The 21,098-nt window shown below is 37.7% G+C and overlaps 2 protein-coding genes across 3 annotated transcripts in view; both read right to left on the reverse strand.

Annotated features, from left to right (window-relative positions):
* tbx19 (T-box transcription factor 19) overlaps window positions 1–15,808 on the reverse strand; it is a 17,706-nt gene extending 1,898 nt beyond the window's left edge. Inside the window, exons 1-6 of one of the 2 annotated variants that reach the window (XM_085348514.1) lie at window positions 15,773–15,808; window positions 14,389–14,660; window positions 6,508–6,784; window positions 2,797–2,931; window positions 1,897–1,958; window positions 1–52 (exon numbers count right to left, since the gene is read on the reverse strand). The exon at window positions 1–52 is cut by the window's left edge and continues 7 nt beyond it. In XM_085348514.1, the coding sequence (XP_085204640.1) occupies window positions 1–52; window positions 1,897–1,958; window positions 2,797–2,931; window positions 6,508–6,784; window positions 14,389–14,660; window positions 15,773–15,808 (834 nt within the window). Of the gene's footprint in view, window positions 53–1,896; window positions 1,959–2,796; window positions 2,932–6,507; window positions 6,785–14,388; window positions 14,661–15,772 lie in introns of those variants that run through there. The other variant, XM_085348515.1, reaches the window with a different exon arrangement.
* Window positions 1–21,098, reverse strand: part of LOC146607939 (uncharacterized) — a 200,538-nt gene that overhangs the window by 60,298 nt on the left and 119,142 nt on the right. The gene's annotated exons all lie outside the window — the stretch shown is intronic.

Genomic DNA, 21,098 nt, shown 5'->3' on the forward strand with positions numbered 1-21,098 from the left:
AATCCCAACACGGCCCTCTGATGGCTCAGGCAAACTCCGCCCACCTGGGATCCTGAGGAGGATAAATCAAACACAGCCATCAAGACAATGTGAGTTTGTGTGTCTGTGTTCAGATGTGTGTGTGGTTTATATTGTATAGAGTCTCTCACTTGACACCCTCTCTCCAAATGAGTGAGACGGTGGAGTTCATAATGACTCTCTAATCGCCTGCTAACGCTAACTTCCTCTGTTATCCTGGTGAGAAATGCTAAGCGTTAAGTGTAAAGTGTCAGCAGTCATTGCAGGCACATGGCTGTGGTGTAAAATATCTCTGGATGGGACAGAAATCTGACTCATCCACAACTGCACACTCATTATATATGACATACTAGATCTCACAGCTATTGCATTTAATCACAAGTTGATTTTACAACATCATTTGTTTATGTGGAGATTTTGCAGTGATGTTTGGGTCCCCTGATCACAGTTTTCTATCTCAGTGAGTAAAATATAAGCTTAAAGTGAAGTATGTCTTTATCTCCACCTTTTACTTATTCAAAATAACAAAAAATAAAAAGAACTGTCTAAAGATTTATCATGATGTTTAGTTTGGGAGCTGAGAGCCTGACCTCTTGAAGTCAACCACTTTGGATACTGAGGTGTGTTTATCACCACTCCAAAGTCAGCTGAACCACCCTGAAGCTCTTCGGTAGTCAAATGCCCTTTTAGTCTTGCTAACAATCCTTCCATCAGTTCTCCCGCAACCTTTTCTTGGTACTGAAAACTAAAAGGCACAGAACATTTGAGATGGTGCATTACCTCTCTTGTCATAAATAATACCTACATTTTATTTTCTATGCAGATGATATCCAACTTTATTTATCTATGGTGCCGAAATTATTAGTTAAACTAGAGCCACGACTTAAGGATATAAAGGCCTGGATAACCTTTAAATGCACCCCAAACTGAGGTTGATGCACCTGGGCCTAAAAACGTTATGGAGTCTAACCAGAAACTTACTCTGAATGACCATATACTTTACATATGTCTCAGAGCTATGCTGAAAGCTAGTTGACTTTGCAGAGGTGAGAGCACATTTTTGTTCTCTTTTAAAGACCACCCTGCACCACCAACCAAATAAACAGGTGCCCTGCTGGTCCAATCCAGTTTTAACTCCCTGCTAGTGAAGACAAAACCCGACCATGATGGATGAGCTATAGTTGGATCTATTTTTAATGTTATCTGTAGTGCAGTGAAAGTCTTCTGCCGTGTGTTACCAGCATGCAGGAACTTTGATCAAACAGAGCTGTTCTACTTCTGTAGAAGTTATCTGGTGCTTTTAATGTGAAAATTGCCGTACAAATAACTCTTGCTTTCTTCATGATAATTACTTTAAATGCTCTGAAAACCTAATATGAGAAACAGGACATTTTTAACCCTTGTGCAATCCAGCTATCTTTGCAACTAAAAAGCAAAATTACAGTGAAGTCATCATAGTCATCCGTTGTTTCTAACTCAATCTGAAAAAAAAAATCTGGTTGGCAGAAGCGTAATATTTCAAAGATTTTGTGTAGAAATGCACAAAACATTTAGATTACTGAAATATCTAAACACTGTCATAATGAGATACCTAATTATTGAATATATACCAGAAAAAGGGCTAATAAATCAAAGCCCATTGTGTTAAAAATGTTCATATTTCACAGCTTTCCATTCTCCGTGGCACATTAATGTAGAAAATCCTGTAAAAATCTATGAAAAGTTTTGGAGGCTAGATTTATATTTTTATAATTTAAAGTATCACAAAAGAACATAGAAATACACTATATGGCTACTGGGTCTCTTAAAGGGTATATCCAGTTTAAAAGTCAGATTAAAGTGTTTGGATGCTGTTGTTGTGTTGCTGTGCAGTGTTACCTCTCTTTGGCATCCAGAAAGGCTTTAGCGAACGGGTTGTATTTGATCTTTAGGGCTGTGATCTGCACAGAAAAACACAGAAACATCCACATCCTGTTACGTTATTTTACACTCGAGAAGAACAGAGCACCTCAGCTGTGAAATGTTAAATGACTTTTATGCATAACAGTCCATTTATTGGACAGAGGCTTCATCTTTCATTGATCTGTTCATTTGCAAGTAATTTCCCAATCAGGCTTCTAGATGAATATCCATTTTCATGTCCACTTATTGTATTATTTCACAGTTCTGTTTAATAAATTCTTCCTCTGTTTTGATTTGAATAATTAGTGTGTGTTCCCAATCTGTTTTTATTAACTGTGATCTCAATAAAATGAGAGAATAGATTATTAATAACCTGAACGTGACCAACTAAGTAAGGGTTTGCTGTTGTAACATTAAAAATGGAATATATTATACCCTTAAAAACTGATTCATCTCATTAAATTAAACAGATTCAGCTGGTAAAAAAAACTCTGAGCTTTACCTTTTTTTTAAACTAAATCAGACGTCTGAGCTTTACCTTTATAAAAAATTTCATACATTTGTATTCAAATGTTTTTTTCCGATTAAAAGATGTTGTGTTGTGTTTCTAATTCCGAGTCTGTGTCCCACAAATCCATATTTATTAAAAAGGTAATTGAAAAAAGAAACACTGTCCAATATTTCATGACACTTAACCAGCATTAAATCTGGTTAATTGGAATATTTGAGCAATTTTAGCTTGCTGGTGTTAGCTTTAACTTTGATATATCAAAATCAGCTTCAATTTTTCAAGAATTAGAACAAGTATAGCTGTGAAACTAGTTCTAGTTCACACCCAAACACCAAATGATATTGAAAATAGAACATCTTTTGTACCTCTTCATTCTGGTAGGCAGTGACGGCGATGAACTGTGTTTCTTTGAAGGAAACGTTAGAAACCAGTCGATGGCGAGAGCCAACACACACGATGTGGAGCTGAGGTTCATACTTATGGAGAGAATTCAACATAATCTGGGAAAATGAAGACAATTATTTCTACATTTTCCCATCATTTATAATTATTTAGACCAAGATTATTGTACATTTTTTCTGCACCTAAATGCTTTTATCTAAAAGTATTCGGCCCCCTTGAACTTTTCCACATTTTGTCACATTACAGCCACAAACATGAATCAATTTTATTGGAATTCCCTGTGAAAGACCAACACAATACAATTACTGAAAAGTGGGGTGTGTGTAATTATTCAGCCCCCTGAGTCAATACTTTGTAGAACCACCTTTTGCTGCAGTTACAGTTGCCAGTCTTTTAGGCTATGTCTCTACCAGCGTTGCACATCTAGAGACTGAAATCCTTGCCCATTCTTCTTTGCAAAACAGCTCCAGCTCAGTCAGATTAGATGGACAGCGTTTGTGAACAGCAGTTTTCAGATCTTGCCACAGATTCTTGATTGGATTTAGACACCAGACAGGTCAGGGATAAAGTTATTGAGAAATTTAAAGCAGGCTGAGGGTACAAAAAGATTTCCCAATCCTTGAACATCCCAAGGAGCACTGTTCAAGTGATCATTCAGAAATGGAAGGAGTATGGCACAACTGTAAACCTACCACGACAAGGCCGTCACCCTAAACTCACAGGCCGAACAAGGAGAGCGCTGATCAGAAATGCAGCCAAGAGGCCCATGGTGACTCTGGACGAGCTGCAGAGATCTACAGCTCAGGTGGGGGAATCTGTCCATAGGACAACGATTAGTCGTGCACTGCACAAAGTTGGCCTTTATGGAAGAGTGGCAAGAAGAAAGTCATTGTCAACAGAAAACCATAAGAAGTCCCGTTTGCAGTTTGCCACAAGCCATGTGGGGGGGACACAGCAAACATGTGGAAGAAGGTCAGATGAGACCAAAATGGAACTTTTTGGCCAAAATGCAAAACGCTATGTGTGGCGGAAAACTAACACTGCACATCACTCTGAACACACCATCCCCACTGTCAAATATGGTGGTGGCAGCATCATGCTCTGGGGGTGCTTCTTCAGCAGGGACAGGGAAGCTGGTCAGAGTTGATGGGAAGATGGATGGAGCCAAATACAGGACAATCTTGGAAGGAAACCTCTTGGAGTCTGCAGAAGACTTGAGACTGGGGCGGAGGTTCACCTTCCAGCAGGACAACGACCCTAAACATAAAGCCAGGGCAACAATGGAAAGGTTTAAAACAAAACACATCCATGTGTTAGAATGGCCCAGTCAAAGTCCAGATCTAAATCCAATCGAGAATCTGTGGCAAGATCGGAAAACTGCTGTTCACAAACGCTGTCCATCTAATCTGACTGAGCTGGAGCTGTTTTGCAAAGAAGAATGGGCAAGGATTTCAGTCTCTAGATGTGCAAAGCTGGTAGAGACAAACCCTAAAAGACTGGCAGCTGTAATTGCAGCAAAAGGTGGTTCTACAAAGTAGTGACTCAGGGGGCTGAATAATTACGCACACCCCACTTTGCAGTTATTTATTGTATTGATTTCCGTTCCACTTCTCACGTGTACACCACTTTGTATTGGTCTTTCATGTGGAATTCCAATAAAACTGATTCATGTTTGTGGCTGTAATGTGACAAAATGTGGGAAAGTTCAAGGGGGCCGAATACTTTTGCAAACCACTGTATATATATACATACTGGTACTGGAATTTCAAGTGTCCCTTTAATTCTTTTAAGCTGTATATTCATTTTTCCATCTTTACCCATTTACACACATCTAAACATTTTTATATGTCTTTCTCAATTTGTACCTGTTCGTATCTCTCTATATCCAGTTGTAATTTTCTGAAGCTACCTCTATCTGCTACTATCTATCCACCTTTTTAGAGGTTTTCAGTCATCTATAATATTTTTATATGCTTTCGCCCAATTATCTATATTCATTAACACCAGTTTGTACTCATCTATAATGTTTCCATTTCAATTCAATTCAATTCTATTTATATAGCGCCAAATCACAACAGCAGTCGCCTCAAGGCGCTTTATATTGTACAGTAGATCGTACAATAATAGATGATCGTACAATAATAGATCCCCCGTCATCTATAATGTTTCCATTCCTCCGATACCTGCTTGTGTCCATGTATATTATTGCCCATTCATAAATGTAACCATCTATATCTGGTTGTAACTGCCTACCTCATTCTATCCATACTTCAACATTTCCTATCTGACCTGTTTAGTTCATTTCAGTACTTTTTTACTGAAGTCCATCCTCTCTGAAGAGATCACAAGCCTCACGGTAAAAACTCGGCTCTAAAAGTTTGAAAAAGTCCAAACAGCTCTGTACTTTTGAATCAATTAACAGAAAACAAAGGTAAGTGTAGTTTTGTCAGTCAGTCAGTTTGTCAGTTTGTCTGACTGCAGGAGAGTTTATGGAGTGGAGCCATCTTTGTCTTTTGGCCAAAACACTCTTTTATCCATCTGTCTTTTCTATCTCGTCCATCTCCCCATCAACCCCCCCCCCCTCGCTAATGAGGCCCAATTAACCAATCCGAGTTCTCCGGGCGGACACACAAAAACAAACTGTTTTCTATTCAGATTGAGAGGCTGGCTTCAGATCTGACCCCGGCGCTGTGTGTGTGCTGGCAGTGCCCACATTAGCTGGAGTGTGTGTGGGCTCTTTTTGAATATAGTTTACCTCTCTCTCCCTCGTCCATCTGAAGCATGATGGGTAAATTGATTTCCCAGTAAAAAACATAATTACCATAATGTACAAATAAGCTGAGCAATTATTTCATTATGGCCGAGCTCTCTGTTCCAACTCTGCATTACTGCCCGGTGTGTGCGTGTCATGTTTGGACAGGGATAATGGGGTAAATATAGACAACATTATTGCCAATTTTGTAGTGCTGTGCACGTGTGTTTGTGTTTGTGTGTGCGTGTGTGCGCATGGAGGCCTCTAAGAGTGCTGAACAGCTCTCGACAGGAAGTGCATTAAACTGCTGCTGGCCAATTAAGAGCTGTTTATCCCGTTCCCGTGGTTACGAGGGGGCGAGCAGGTGAAGTGAGCGGAGAGAGGGACTGAAGTGGCTAATTAGAGGCGGTAGTCTCTCGCCCACTTCAATACAATACAGAGGGAAGGAGAGAGAGAGAGGGAAAGAGACGGAGACTCTTGACATGAACAGCAGGATAATGGACTCAAGAAGAAGAAGAAGACGGAGATGCAGAAGAAATACAGGAAAAAGTGTGGTAAAAGTGAAAGAGGGAAAGGGAGAAGAAAGACAAGAATGAATAGTAGAAAATTACGAGAACAAAAAAGAAAACACTAGATTAAAGAGAGGAATAAAGTACTGAAGAAAAAAGGAACTACAAACAAAACAAAGAAAGCAAAAATCAGCAGAACAGAAACAAAAAAGAGAACAAAGGAGAGAAAGAAAACGAATAAGAAATCACAGGAAAGAAAAAAAAACAACAATTAAATAAAAACTGAAAATCTCAAAAATATATGAACAGACTGGATAAAAATCAAAGTATGAATGACTGCAGAAAGAACAAGTAAACACACAAAGAAATCAATGAATGAAGACATGCAGATTTTCAGGCTCTGTTCCACCCACCTGTCCTCCTCCGTTCACCTTGTTGGTGAGTTTGACCTTGTTGAAGGACACGGCCGCTTTCATCCAGTGAGCGCCGAAGTTTGGCGAGTCAGGGTGGATGTAGATGCCACCGTGGCCCCGGCCTTCGCTGCGGCTTTCCGCCCGGCCGGCCGCCACCCACTCCCCGTTTACAAACTTCCAGCGGCAGCTGTCAGCCGGGACGAAGTCCAGCAGGAAGGAGTACATGGAGCTGGGGTCCAGGCCAGAGACGCTCACTTTCAGCACTGGGAACATGCGACTGAAGAGAGACACACAGCTTGATTAAAGGGGAAAGTTTATGTTCACTCACAGAACCCAAAATAATAACAGAATTATGGGGCTAATACCAATTTTAATGCATTTTTTCTTACATTATATTATAAGTTTATACATAGATTACACACATTGCCTATACATATGAATGTATCTCTATGAAAGTTTTATTGAAGCTGAAGTTACTGTAACATACATTGCTGAACATTTAATCAACAAATTAGTCAGCAGCTTATTATAAAGATATGTTTTGACTTTGCTCACCACCTGCTCAGCTGTGGGAGCTGTTCTGCTATTATGTGATTGCAAATCTGAATTTACAGTTTCAGTTTCATTCTTTGGTTCAGTTTTTTTTAAGTATAACCAACTATAATGATAAAGTTATTTATATCAACCTGAAGATTGTCCGACTTTTTTTCTCTTTTAGCTCCATTTTTGGTCACCACCGGCACCTCAGATAAATATCCAGGTTTTAAGCTGCCAAAGGATCCACAGCATTTTGTTTTGCTTTATGTTTTGGACTTTAGATGAAATTAAATATATACACAATATAACGTTTCATATAATGAATACATTTACAAACAAATACAAAATTATTGCAACTATTAAACTACATACAGATCAAACTCAAATATTGGGAATTTGTGGATCTGTTAAAAACATTCCAGAAGCCAACAGTAAATTTGAATAGTTCTATAAAACGTCTGTGATAATTTATCACAGTCACACATTTAGTTAACAGATTAATTTTTAAACTGACAGAATTTTCAGCTGCACTGATATACAGATAGTTGTTCCTTGTAGTTTCTCAGGAGTGAGGACTTTCTTGAGCTTTTCTAGGAAAATAGTTCAGCTTTGAGAGTTGGTCAAAGAAAACATGTAAGAGCCAATTTTCAGAAATTTCTGTCAAATTAGAGATAATGATTTATATATAACACAAATAATTGTTGGATGGAGTTTTAAAAGTAAACAGAATCCAAAAAAGTCTGGTACTGCAATTTTTTGACAATTGTGCCAAACAGCTGAAGGCTGTATAAAGGCATTTTAACAATACCAGATTTTAAGGGCTTTAGAGAAAATGTCTATAATTTCCAGACTAGTTTTTCTCCAAAGAGCCTCCTGACACTACGATTCCACCCCCATTTTATTCTCTGAATATACCTTATTCTTTATTTTTCATTCTGACTGGTTGACAGCGGTACAGCCAACCAGAGGTGGGACCAAGTCATTGTCTTGCAAGTCTCAAGTAAGTCTCAAGTCTTTATCCTCAAGTCTCAAGTCAAGTCTCAAGTAATGTCAGGCAAGTCAGAGTCGAGTCTCAAGTCACTGGTGTAAAAGTCCGAGTCAAGTCACAAGTCTGAAAATTTGAATTTCAAGTCCTTTCGAGTCTTTAAAAAAAAAAAAAACGAAAAAATAATGTTGCAGTTATGCTAAATGTAAATATTAGACCATGTAATTTTAAAATCTGTGTTTTTCTCAACACATGACAAAATAGTGAACTTAGAAAATATACACAAATTGTGAAATTGCACCTCTTTAGAATGCAGCTCAATTAAACCTAGCTCCAAGAATAATTTTCACCGACAGTTCTGAGATAAGCTGCATGTTATTCTTGGATGCGCTTGTTGGACCGGCTTTAAAATCGCATGACAAAAATATCATACACATTAAAAAAAACTGCATCACCAACGTAGCCTGGACAACATTTGCTAGTTAGATGAAGTCAGCTATCTCATCTTAGCATATTTATTTCAATTCAATTCAATCTTAATTGGCAGACTTCATGTCCATAAAAACAAGACAAAAAAAAAAAAAAAAAAAAAAACCACACACACACACACAACACCCCCCCCCCCCAACACAAGGTATACACCATTAAATATATATATGTATATAAATAAGTATCTAAAACATTTGTAAAAATATAAAACCATAATATACATAAAACACAATTACTTAAAATAAATCAATAAATACACAAACACTTTAACCAGTGCTTTCTGAGACTGGATGAGTAACGGGAACCACTCACTGTCGGATCTGTGAGTGCTAAAATTATACTGTTACTCGAACCATCCAGTCGTTCTCTAAAATTGAACATTAGCTTCCTTAAAAGTGCTTTAAAAGTCCAAACACCCACAGCTACAAACATCTGACTGGCACTACCACTTCTAGGTATCCTGCAAAGGATTCTCATCGCATCATTATATGCAACATGCAGCTTCTGCATGCTACATTGTTTGTAGTATGACCACAAGGGGGCAGTATATAGCGGTGTGCAATACGCTTTAAACAAAGCCACTTTAACTGGAAGTGAACAAAAGCTGAATTTGCGTGCAATAGTATTTGCCTGCACATAGAGCTTACACCGTTGTCTGTATATGTCATCATCATCATTCATTTGCTCAGTAATAAAGTGACCGAGGTATTTCACCTTTTTATGAACTTCAAGAGTTTTTTGTGCCAGTTTAAACAAAGGGAAATTTAGCTGTTTATCCTGCTTGGTTCTACATATCAAAACAGCACTTTTAGCAGCATTGTACTCAATGTCATATTGCACACCATATTCAGTACAGACATTAAGAAGATCCTGTAACCCAGCACTGCTTGGACTAAAAACAACCAGGTCATCTGCATACATAAGATGATTTATCAGTGCTTTACCTAATATACACCCAGTGTTACAGGCTCTCAGCTGTATGGACAAATCATCAACATACAAATTAAATAAAATTGGAGACAAAATCCCACCCCGTCTAACACCATTGCTGACACCAAAGGGGGCAGAAATACTGCTTCCCCATTTAACCTTCATGTTCTGATGAGCGTACCAGTAAGAGAGAATCCTCACGATGTACTCTTCATTTTATCAAAAAGTTTTCTGTGGTTCACTCGATCAAAAGCCTTAGAGGCATCAATGAAAGACATGAGGACAGATGAATTTTTAGCCCTGTACAAACTGACTATTTCCTTGAGTGCATATATGCACATGTCAGTGCCGTGCTTTGAAGCCAAACTGATTATCCAGAGAAGAGATGAACACACTAACTCTGTCAAACAGGATTCTTTCTAACACCTTAGATAAAATACTGGCTAGTGCAATTGGCCTGTAATTATCCAAGCAGCTCACTTTTGCAGCTTTGTCCTTCATAACTGGTACCAGTAAAATACACAGCATTGAGTCTGGTAATATGCCATGAATCATAAACCCAGTGAAACAGAGTGCTAAAAGAGGAGCTAGCCTTACACTAGCATGTTTTAAATGTTCTGCAGTGATGTGATCCAAACCAGAGGATTTATTATCAGACAACCTATGAATGGCTTCATATACTTCATGTGTCCTTACACTTATTGTGTCATTACTCATGTCAAGATTGTCCTCATATGGTTCACTTTTTATACAGTTAAACAACGCACTGTAATGCTGTCTCCATAATGCTGCAATGTTATCTGCCCCAGAAACACCTTCAACAGTTGATGGTAGAGATGGTTTACAGTTATTAAGAGCTTTCACCTCTTTCCAAAAATCTGCCGTATTATTACACAGCATTTTCCTGGCCAAAGAATCTGCTCTTAGCATTTGCTCATTTTTAGTTATAAAGCGAACAGCGTACTTATATCTGGCATTCGCACATTTTTTCTGTTCAAATTCTGGGCCTTGTTTAGGTCTTCCAGCCATGGCCCAACATTTATAAGCTATGCGAGCTTCATCATGGTACATGGATACATGTTCTTTCCAGCCAGGTCTGATGTTAGGTTTCTTATGCTTATATTGTTTATCAAGCAGTGTGCCACTTTTATACAGAGCAGTCACTATAATCATCATACATGGAGCAGAGTAAATGTTTATGCACAGCATTCTTACAGTTGACATCTTTGCACAAAATAGCTTCTTTATTTATATGCATATTAATAATCATACGGTTCTTGGAGTGAGTGCATACACTCATGAAGTTTAGTAACTTCCGGTCACTGCAACAAGCCCAGGTACAGTTTACCGAGGGATGGGTGCAGGACCTTGAAATGCACCGTGTAGAACGAAAGACCATCGTACGTATCATAAGTTTACCAGTCTCACAAATCGTCGTCATAAATATACATTCCTTAACCGTTTATTAATAGGACCTTGGAGCTCAACGGTAATTAATTAGCAGTGGAAATAATTTCTGGTTCATTACAGAAATGTAGCAGTGACAACAATACTGTATGCTGTAATCGTACTGGGCAATTAGTGATACAAACCTGTTTTATCCTGTGAATAAAAGTATATGTTTTTGTCAATGTACCATAATAACAGAAGCGAAACGCAATATTGTGTCAGGACAATTCACTATTTATGCACAATAAATAAAGGAGCATAGCGCGACAATTTCTGTTCAGCGCCAGACTTGCTTGTAACCTATATCACCAATTATGTTATGAAAATGACGTATTAACTACTAAAAACACTGACCTTCGTGTAAATGCTTGGAGCAGACTAACCTGTGAGCTGGAGGGTTCTGGGACGTTATATTTGATCTTTGAATGGCTGCAATCCAGGCCACCCGTCGCGTCTTTGTTACTTCGGAAACATGGCTCGAACAATTTCTCTTCAACGACGTAATCCGATAACAACCGATCTCTTTACCCGTCGGCTTCCCGTGGCTGTCATGCGACCGGCTATTGCAGTTAATAATACAACAGCTTCTTGACATTTTTGTGTTTCTTTTTATCGCTGTGTAACTGATTTTAATTGAAAGCCTGCGTGCGCTAGTACCGCTTGCCACGAGTTCCCAGAATCCTTTGCGGTTCTACCCGTGAATGACGTCACATTTTCAATCTCTATATAATATGCATGTTAAATTTTATATTTGGGGTAAAATATCAAGTCTTTTCAAGTAAACCGGTTCAAGTCCAATTCAAGTCCCAAGTCATTGGTGTAAAAGTCCAAGTCAAGTCACAAGTCTTAGAACATTTTTTCAAGTCAAGTCTAAAGTCATAAAATTAATGACTCGAGTCTGACTCGAGTCCAAGTCATGTGACTCGAGTCCACACCTCTGCAGCCAACAAATGCATTTCTTCGATAACCATCAATAACAACTGATGACTGATTAGAAAAATCCTTACCAGAGCTAAAATTTGTTACAGGCAGCATAAACTATGACAGATTATGATAACCAACCATCTCTGCATGTGAATATAAATTTATCACCGTATGTTAAAAATACCAAAGTTTCCATCCTTCTAAAGCTGCTTTCAGACAAACAGTCGGCTCTCCAGCAGTAACAGCAGTTGAAGTGGCGTCCTGCAGGTGTAAATGGAGTGTTTGCCCACCGCAGGGCGCGACTGGTCAACACGCCTCGGCTTGGCACAAAAAAACCACAAAATGAAACACACAGAGGCGATGATAACAGCTGCTATCGAGACTAATGAATAACCCCGGTTAACAGCAGCACTGATCGGGAGTCAGCTTAAAACAGGGACACTCTGTGTTAATGTTTCTCCATCTCTGTGGTCATTTTTGCAAAAATATTCAGAAATCAAGTATCTTCTAAAACGAGCCATTATTTGTAGAAAAATGGGTAAGATTATGTTTTTAGCATCACAACAAAATAACAAATCTCTGGCAAACAAAGTACAAGTTGCCACATCTGCTCAGAAGAACCACCAACAAAACTCAATTTAGAAAAAACAACAACACAATTTTTCAAATATTTTCTTCTTCAAGCTTGTTTCTCTCATAAAGCCTGAATTGTATATTCGTGCTCAGGAAGAATATGGTGTATCTTCATGCCACTGAATTGAACATAATGATCTTTTAATGTCTGATTTTTCTGTTTCTAAACTGGCTGACTAGGAACAAAAGTTGATTAACTCTCACATAAAATGTTGGCATGCTACTGTATCATTCATTGACTGCTGATGCCAATGAAGTCATTAACTTATTATTGCAAAGTCACAAGTTGAAGCACTAGAAAGTCCTCCTAATGTTACCTTCACAGGGAGTGACAGAAATGCCAAACTAAAACTGCCCGAGTAAACTTAGCAGCATTATATGGATCATAGCTATTTATAGGGCCGGTTGTATCTGAAAGGCTCAGTTTTTTTTTTTTATTTTCACACTGACTAGTTGAAAGTTGCAAAGAACTGTATCTGTGTTTGCTAAATTACATTTTTCATTTGCAGACTTTCCTGACAAGAAAAATCAATTCTGTCAGTTTAGGAAAAGACTGAAAATTGCCTTTTTATGATTTTCTAACATGTTCGTTACTGAATACTGACTGTAAAGACAAAAGTTACCTGATATAATGATCTGTTTCCTGTTGGCTGTCAATCTGATGGCTGTTGACAATGTACTTTCAGAAAAGTACTTTACTGATATTACGTTTAACACATTCTATATCTAGAATGTATTAAAGACCATAAGTACTGTCCTTATTACCTCTATAACTTCAGAAAAAACTTCTCACAACTCCTAAATTATATCTGGACACTCTCAAAGCTATTTATCACTTCTAAATGAGCCAAACTCTTCTGATTTTCTTCCGAAAAGTCTTACAACACAATTAGAAAACGTTACTAATTGCATCCATAACTTCTCCAGGAGATCCTCAGAATCAACAAGGACTACAAATATCAGATGTCAGTCTCCCTAATAGCCTCCAGAGCTTCTTGTAGGCTTCTGAAACATCCAAAAGTATTTGTGGAATACTTTTTGGAGTAACTTATTGATTTTTTTTTTTTGTGGAAATCTCTTCAATACCTTCAAAATCTAAAGAATCTCCTCTAAAGACCTAAAAAAAAATCTCCTGAACTAACTCAAAAACGTCTTTGAGACCTCTACAATCTCAACAATGGCTATCAAAACCTCCTCTTGTGAACACCTCTAAAACCCAAAACAAAGAGACACCCAGTATCTCAGCTGGCTAATTATGAAGGCTTTGTTTAGGAGAGAACATGTTAACGTGTTTTTTCTATCAATGTAGAAAAGTGGGTGAGGTGGCTGCAGCTCAGGAGGAAATGTAGGTCATCTACTAACTGAAAGATTGGTGGTTTGATCCCTGCCTGCTCCAGTCTACATGCCAAAGTATCCTTGGAGGAGATACTGCACCCCAAGTTGCTCTTTGATGCAACTATCAGTGTCTGAATGTTACAGAGAAAACGCTTAATCGTAGAAAATGTGCTTTCATGAATTAGTCAGTATAAATGAGATGTTCTATAAAGCACTTTGAGCTCTGCAGTAGAGTTGTAAGGTGCTGCAGAAGAATCAATTTATTTACCATTTACCCAAACGCCCTTGAGATTCACATGTTGATCAGCAGTAAGACTCAAAAAAGTAAACATTACTTAACGCAAAGTCTCTAATTGAAATGCATCCTGAGAATCTCTAATTCAGGTGTTTATATCCAGATATTTTTGTTTATTTAAGAAACTTCATTTATATTGTAATTTGTTCACCTTTTCTTTCAATTTTCTAAAGTATTCTGAAGCTGTAAATAAACTTTTGTTTCCACTACCAGGTGCTTCCTGAATAACTAACAGTTGCATTGAAGGAGTGAAGTTTGTTCATGGAAGTTTGTTAATTTGTAGCAAAAATCTGAGAGCAGTTACCGTCCATTCTTGGTGACGATCATCTCGTTAGTGATGTGCTGGAATTTCCTCCACAGCTCGGCATCCTCTAACGTCACCCTCAGTTCCCGCTCTGTTGGGTCGCCCTTCTCCCGGCCGGCCTGCAGCTCGCTCTCCACGGCGCTCAGCAGCCGCGACATGCAGCGTTCAGCCGAACCGGGACTGCACATCGACCCACCAGCACCAGTGGCACTCTGATCTACAGATGACACTGAACCAGACCCTCCATCTTCCTGTAACCCCTCCACCTTCATCTCCAAACCCAAACAAAGACAGATTCAATCGTGATGAGTTTTACAGTTTTTATAACATTAATTTCACTTGAGTAAAGATGTTTGGATTATTTTTTAGTCTTTAGAAACTTGACAATGCAATCTGATCCACCTGAATATTTTTATTTTACTAATTTAGTCCACTAAGCGTAAATTTTACCACAAAGTATGATTCTTGTCTCAATAGACTGAAGAACACAGCAGTACTTCAAATAATGGGTAAAAAAACACAGGCTGTATTTTTTCATATCGTCTCTTAGAGTCTGTTTTGTTGACCGCACTGAATCTCAAACATGGTATAAATTATGTTTTATTTGCTATAATCATAGATCAGGTTTCACTGAATGTTGAAGATCTCACACATTCTTGATGAGTTTCTCAATTTTTAAAACACCTTTTGACATTTCAAACTACATCCTAAATACAATTGATCATTGAAAATGATCAGGACCAAATCATATAACCATGGTTTTATATAATTTCTTAATAACACCTCTTTAAATTACACCAGCCCTCTAACGATCAGATTACGCTTCACTGCTGCATTTAACAGGTGATTAGTAAATCCCACTGAAAACAAAATTTTCAGTCCAGTCCACTTTGAATTCATGCTACAGGTTTCAGTTTTTTTCTAAGCCACATAATCAGTTTAACTGAATGAAAATAAAAATAAAAAATGAGCTGACGTTATTGTCATTGTTGTAGTTAGCTGGAGGACGGTGTCAGCTACCCGATAAACCCATATTGTTCCTGAAAATTTCTGCATTTGAAAATAATAGGCTGAATGCAGGTGGGGAATTTCTGGACCAAAGAAACGCAAAAAATAAGCTCGTTTCAGGAAGCAGTTTATCTGTTGTTTATTTTTGAAGCTTTTAAACAATCAACATTGTTTGATATGAAAGGAGCAAATGAAATGTGCTATAATCTGATGTTTGATTGTTCAGTTTAAATGAATCTGAATGAAATAAAAGGTTTATTTATTTTTCCAAGTTGCTCTTGAATAGAAACCTTCTTTAACTGCATCATTTAATTTACAGTGGGTTCACAGACTGAAAGTGACACAAAGGGGTCAACAAAATTGTAAAGTCTTTTACTTTGTCAGTCAGAAGCATCTGCACACCCGACACCATTTGTCTTTCAATGAGACTCTTACTTGGCTTCTAGTATGGACCTGGAAGGAAACGATGCCTGAAACAAGAATGAAAATAAAGGATAAAAACTTAAAACACATACCTTTAAACACCATCAGTAGATTGATTTATTGTATTGTCATGTCCATTTATGCACAGTTATCACATGCAAATTGGGCAAACTGAACTAATGTTTTCTTTTTTAGGGTTATGGATTTGTTTGCCTCAAATTGCTACATAGTTCACAGCATAGCAGTGTATTTAGTGCATAACATGCCATCTGTACACTTTGGGCTGATGGCTTGAATGAACTCTGTTTCAAAAACAGGACGTTTGATCAAAATTTTACCAACAACAAAACCCAAGATTGTGAATAAGAAGGTAAAATTGGCTGTAAGAAAATGTCAGATATTTGGATACGAAACTTTGAAAACCTACCAGAAAGAATTTACTCTGCAAACAATTAAAATATAGATTATTAGCGTGCAGAGTCTACCAAAAATCACCTCTGAGATCTGTGGATTTCAGCTGGTTTCTTTTCTTTTTTTATTCAAAAGCTTCCTTTTCTAGCTTTTCTTTGTCCTCTCAGACAGCAGACCCTCCAGCAGAGAAAACACACACAGGATAAAAGTGGGGATAATAAGCAGAAGTTAACAGACATTTAATGGAGTATAATTTTTCTGTTAGTTTATTTTCTGTCTGTTAACACTGCTGCTGTTGTTAGTAACCACTTTAACCACAGGACCTTTTAAACCCCACTGAGGGTGATTTAATACCTGCCTCATGATCAGAAATAGGAAAAACAAAATCAATATTGTCATAATTTCCCAGTTCTAGTTAATAATGATAATTAGAAAATTGACCAAATTAACCTAAGATTTGTTTGAAAATGTTTGGGGGGGAAAAGACTTTCCTATTTGTGTCAGTTTACACCAGGTCAAAGAAACATCCAGGACCTTTTCAAACACTCTGTGGTCTGATTTCAGGTTTTTAAGACATGAAATCCCCCGTTTATTCTTTAGCTCTCTTTAAAAAAATGCATTATTGTTATTAGATTAGAACCTTCAATAGTTAGTAAATATATAAATATATATATATATATAATATTAATATTTTTTGGCTCATTTAAATGCACGTTTAATAGAAATTACAACCCAAACATTTTAAGAAAATTATTTTACATAGGTGCAATTACTGAATTTGACAGAAAGCATATATACATCTCTTCACATTCACATTTTCACTTATGGTAAAAATTTCTATGTGATACACAATCACGTCAAAGAATTTGTATGATTTATTTAAAGATTTGAATGTTTTAAAGGTTTGAATGTTTTAATATTAAAAATAATTTCAAGAAACAAAATTCAAACAGCTTCAGACTATTTATCTCCAGTGAGTAAAAAATATAATCCAGTGTAAAGCAGACTTTTTTAATGATACACACATCCCTGTATTTAAATTTGATGAAAAAACTCCTAAAAATATTTTTTTTTATTACTGAAAGGAAGTATTCAGTCTACTTCATATATTAAATGTATATGTAAATCATTATGTAATATTCAGATAATGAATTGTTAATTCTTGGTGATTTCAAAGTAAACACTGTTAACAAAAAAGGGTAAAAACAGATGACAAATACATTTAAAATCCTAAAATAAAAAGCACATGAATGACAGCTGACACAGTTTACTGCCCATGTGCAAAACACACAAAAAGTAAAAACTTACTTTTTGTTTAATACATTTTAATTCCATCAGTTGCAAATTTATCCAGAAATTCCTTGAAATTCCTGGAACAAAAATCTTGGAATTGTCTAACAACATTTCTACGTGAGCTTAACTATAATGGACATCTCTGTAGGTCAATAATAGGTGAAACTACAGGTGCATAAAAAGCTGCATATAAACTTACCTGTGACACCGGGCACCGAGCCGAACAGTTGAATTTATCCTAACGAGATGTTTCCGATGAACAGGGAGACGAAAGGATGGAGGTTTGACTGTGATGTGAAGCCGCTCAGCATCTGACTGAACATCACAGTCAATCAGAGGGCTTCAGTCTGACTACACCTCGCTCTGCATCTCTCTCTCTCTCCCCGTCACACACTCACACACGCTCTCCGTCTCTTTTCCTTTCAAACACACGGACGATTTACCTCACTCGGCCACTCACACTTAATCCACAGAGTGTTTAACTGTCCTTTGAATTATAAAAACTGCTTTCAGTAAAAGTGAGGAAGAGGGAGTGTTAAAAAATAGCAAACATAAAAGGGACGAGCACAATGACGAATCTAAAAACGAGCACAAATCTTTAATCTAATCTGCAAACTAATGCAGGAACAGGTGGATGTAAAATGGCAACCAACCTCCATGTTACGATTTTTATAAACACCTAGAAGTGGATGAGAAAGAGCAGAAAACAACAGCAAAGCAGGAGAAAGTGAATAAAGTTGAAACACCGGCCTTGTAGTTTGTTGAAGCTGTGAGAGCAGCACCTTTATTTAGAGCAACTTTAGAGCAGATTTGAAGTTTGAGGAGAACAAATCAAGCGTGAATAAATTATATGGTTGCCCCTCTCTCAGCCTGGTTCCCGTAGAGGTCTCTTCCTTTTATAAGGGAGTTCTGCCTTCCCACCATCACCAAGTACGGACCATATAGGAATGTTTGGCTGTTTGGGTTTTCAACGGTCTAAAGTTCAGCCTTGTCTTATTTACAGTGTTAATAAAAGTTACTGTTGGCTGGTTGCCCCACAGGCTCACCACAGCAGGCATATGCATGTTTTTTTCATACATCTCCATTTAAGGCCTCAGTCAGAGACCAGTGGCTGACCCCCTTGCAACCACCATTCCCCAGTTAAACATGCATATTACCTGACTGGTTAGTGAGTGGTTGCTGGAGGTTGAAACAGTTTGCATGGATGATGTCGATTTATCTGCAAACACCAGCCGACTACTAGCCGTGCGGTAGGAAAACATAAAAAAAAAAGTGTAACAAACTGAAAATGGAGACTGTTTATCTTCAACACTGTGTCTTACTGCTGACAAGCAACACAATTCAAAACAGGCAACTTTTATTTTGACAGGCAAACTTGCTGTTTTTGATCTATGGCTCTGTGGTTCGTTAGTGTTTGCAGACAAATTGGCATCTTCCACGGGGAACTGTGGCAAACTGTGACCAAAGCAATCACAAGGTCTGTGCTGCAACACCATACATGTTTTCTGCAACCATTTTCACTTAACGACAGCCAAAAACCACTTTCTCGTCGATCAGAGTATACACAGTATAGTTAACAGGCAATCACCTTCCAATCTATAGGCCTTTATGTCTAGGCCTTGACTGATTTCTTTGCACATTTACGGAAAACAGAAATCTCTCACTCACAAAAATATTCAGACTAAAAAATGTAGCTACTTACTTATCTAGAAGCTGTCTGAAGTCCATTCATGAACCTTGCAAACAGATCGCTCTTTATGAAAATGATGTCTCTGCATGTCCAGAACGTGAGCTCTGATACTGGAAGCTCTGGTTTCTGTTTGGAGTTGGAGTTCTATTAACAAGTCACATTTTATTCTGCTTATGTAGAAAGCAAAAGTTTCTACTGGCTTGATTTCATTTACATACATTCATTAACAATGGATGTTGAATAAAAAGCAAGGACTCAGATAGCTGCTAGCTAAACCACCCATGGTTTGTATTCACCTGTGGCTTCTACAGGTGAATACAGCTGATGGGCTCCTAGATTGGTGAAACTTTGGTTTGATACTTGGTTAATTGATGATCTTGATAATCTAGTATTAGTATGGCTGCTCCAGTCTAGTAGCCAAAGTATCCTGTGGCATGAATGCTCCTGATGTGTTCATTGGACTGTTATTGTTAGATAGAGAACACAGTTGAGACATATGGTAAAGTGCTTGTGTTAATTAGACAATGTGAGGTTGTTAAAGGCACTTTTTGCTCAGGTAGATACAAGAACTAGTCCACTTACGATGCAGTAACAACTTTGAGGTGAGCACAGTGCCAACTGGCATGAACAACACTGCTGAATAACTTATGAGGGCTGGTACTTTTATCACAGGATTAATTGAAAAATGCTGGTAGTAAAGCAGCTACTCCTTTGTGTTGAAAGAAGCCATTTGAGAAGAACGTTAACTTTATTTATTCATCATGAAATGCACAGAAAAGGGGGTTGGAATATTCTCTGAACAGTTTCCTGAACGTGACATCAGCCGTCCATTTAATCAACCAATTAATCACCTAAAACGAAACAGGCGTCACTGGACCAATCGCCTCCCTGGCGCACGTTTAAATGTCATATGACAGTGTTGAAGAAAAACACCAGAAGCTGTTGAGAGCAGCATGTAATGGAGAATAGGTCAGATCCAAGTGGGGAACATCTGGAAAGACATCCGATATCTGGACAGTGCATGGAGCCTTAAAAAGGGAGTGTGTGCGTGTTTTAATCAGCAGGCAGTGACGGGTGGAGATTACAGGCTTTAGAGACTTAACTGGCATAAAACAGGGAGGCAGGTAAGGAGAGAACGCACATGCACGCACACGCGCAAGTTCATGAAGGGAAGTTTTTGTGTTGAGCTGAATGATATTCACGTAAGCAGTTTCTTAAATACAGAAGCATTTATTGAAATAAAATCAGTAACAATTTCACAGTTTAACACTGCAGACAGACAAAACAAATACAGTTTTAAAAGAGTTAAAGTTGCACTAAAACATTTTGGCTAAAAATATTTTAACCTCACAACCTTTAAAAGTGAAAATGCAAGTTAAATAAAGGTGACCTGTTCTGCTCTATTCCTATATTTAATCGGGGACTCTACTTAAGTAGATCTGCATGATTCAGTTCAAACCAAACCTGAAGAGGAAACATCCACAGCTGTACTGTTAGAAAACAAAGTATTCATAGCTGTCAAAGTCTTTACTTTTACATAGGTCTATGTTATTATTTGAAACCTCAGCCATATTTATTATGAGGGTCTGACGCTGTCATGGAACAGAAAATAAAGGAAAGCAGGAGAGGACCATGAAATCCATGACCAGTTTTAAAAGCAGCGTCCAGCATCTAAATTTCAGTCACAGCTCTGTAGTGTGGTTAAAAGTACTAAATGACCGTCTGTAAGGCAACGCAAATGAGGAAAACTAAATTCTGAAGGGTTGATAAACCCAAAAACAGCTGTTCCAAATCTCAATGAAACTAAAACACATCTGGAAAAACTTAATGGAGAGTGGATTTAAGTCATTTTAACTCTTTTTCAATGAAAGCATTGTTTACTCGT

The sequence above is a fragment of the Diplotaxodon limnothrissa genome, linkage group LG23 (assembly GCF_057381915.1).
Source record: "Diplotaxodon limnothrissa isolate DT_005_m linkage group LG23, D_limnothrissa_male_GT1.1, whole genome shotgun sequence".
In the NCBI taxonomy this organism is placed as follows: domain Eukaryota; kingdom Metazoa; phylum Chordata; class Actinopteri; order Cichliformes; family Cichlidae; genus Diplotaxodon; species Diplotaxodon limnothrissa.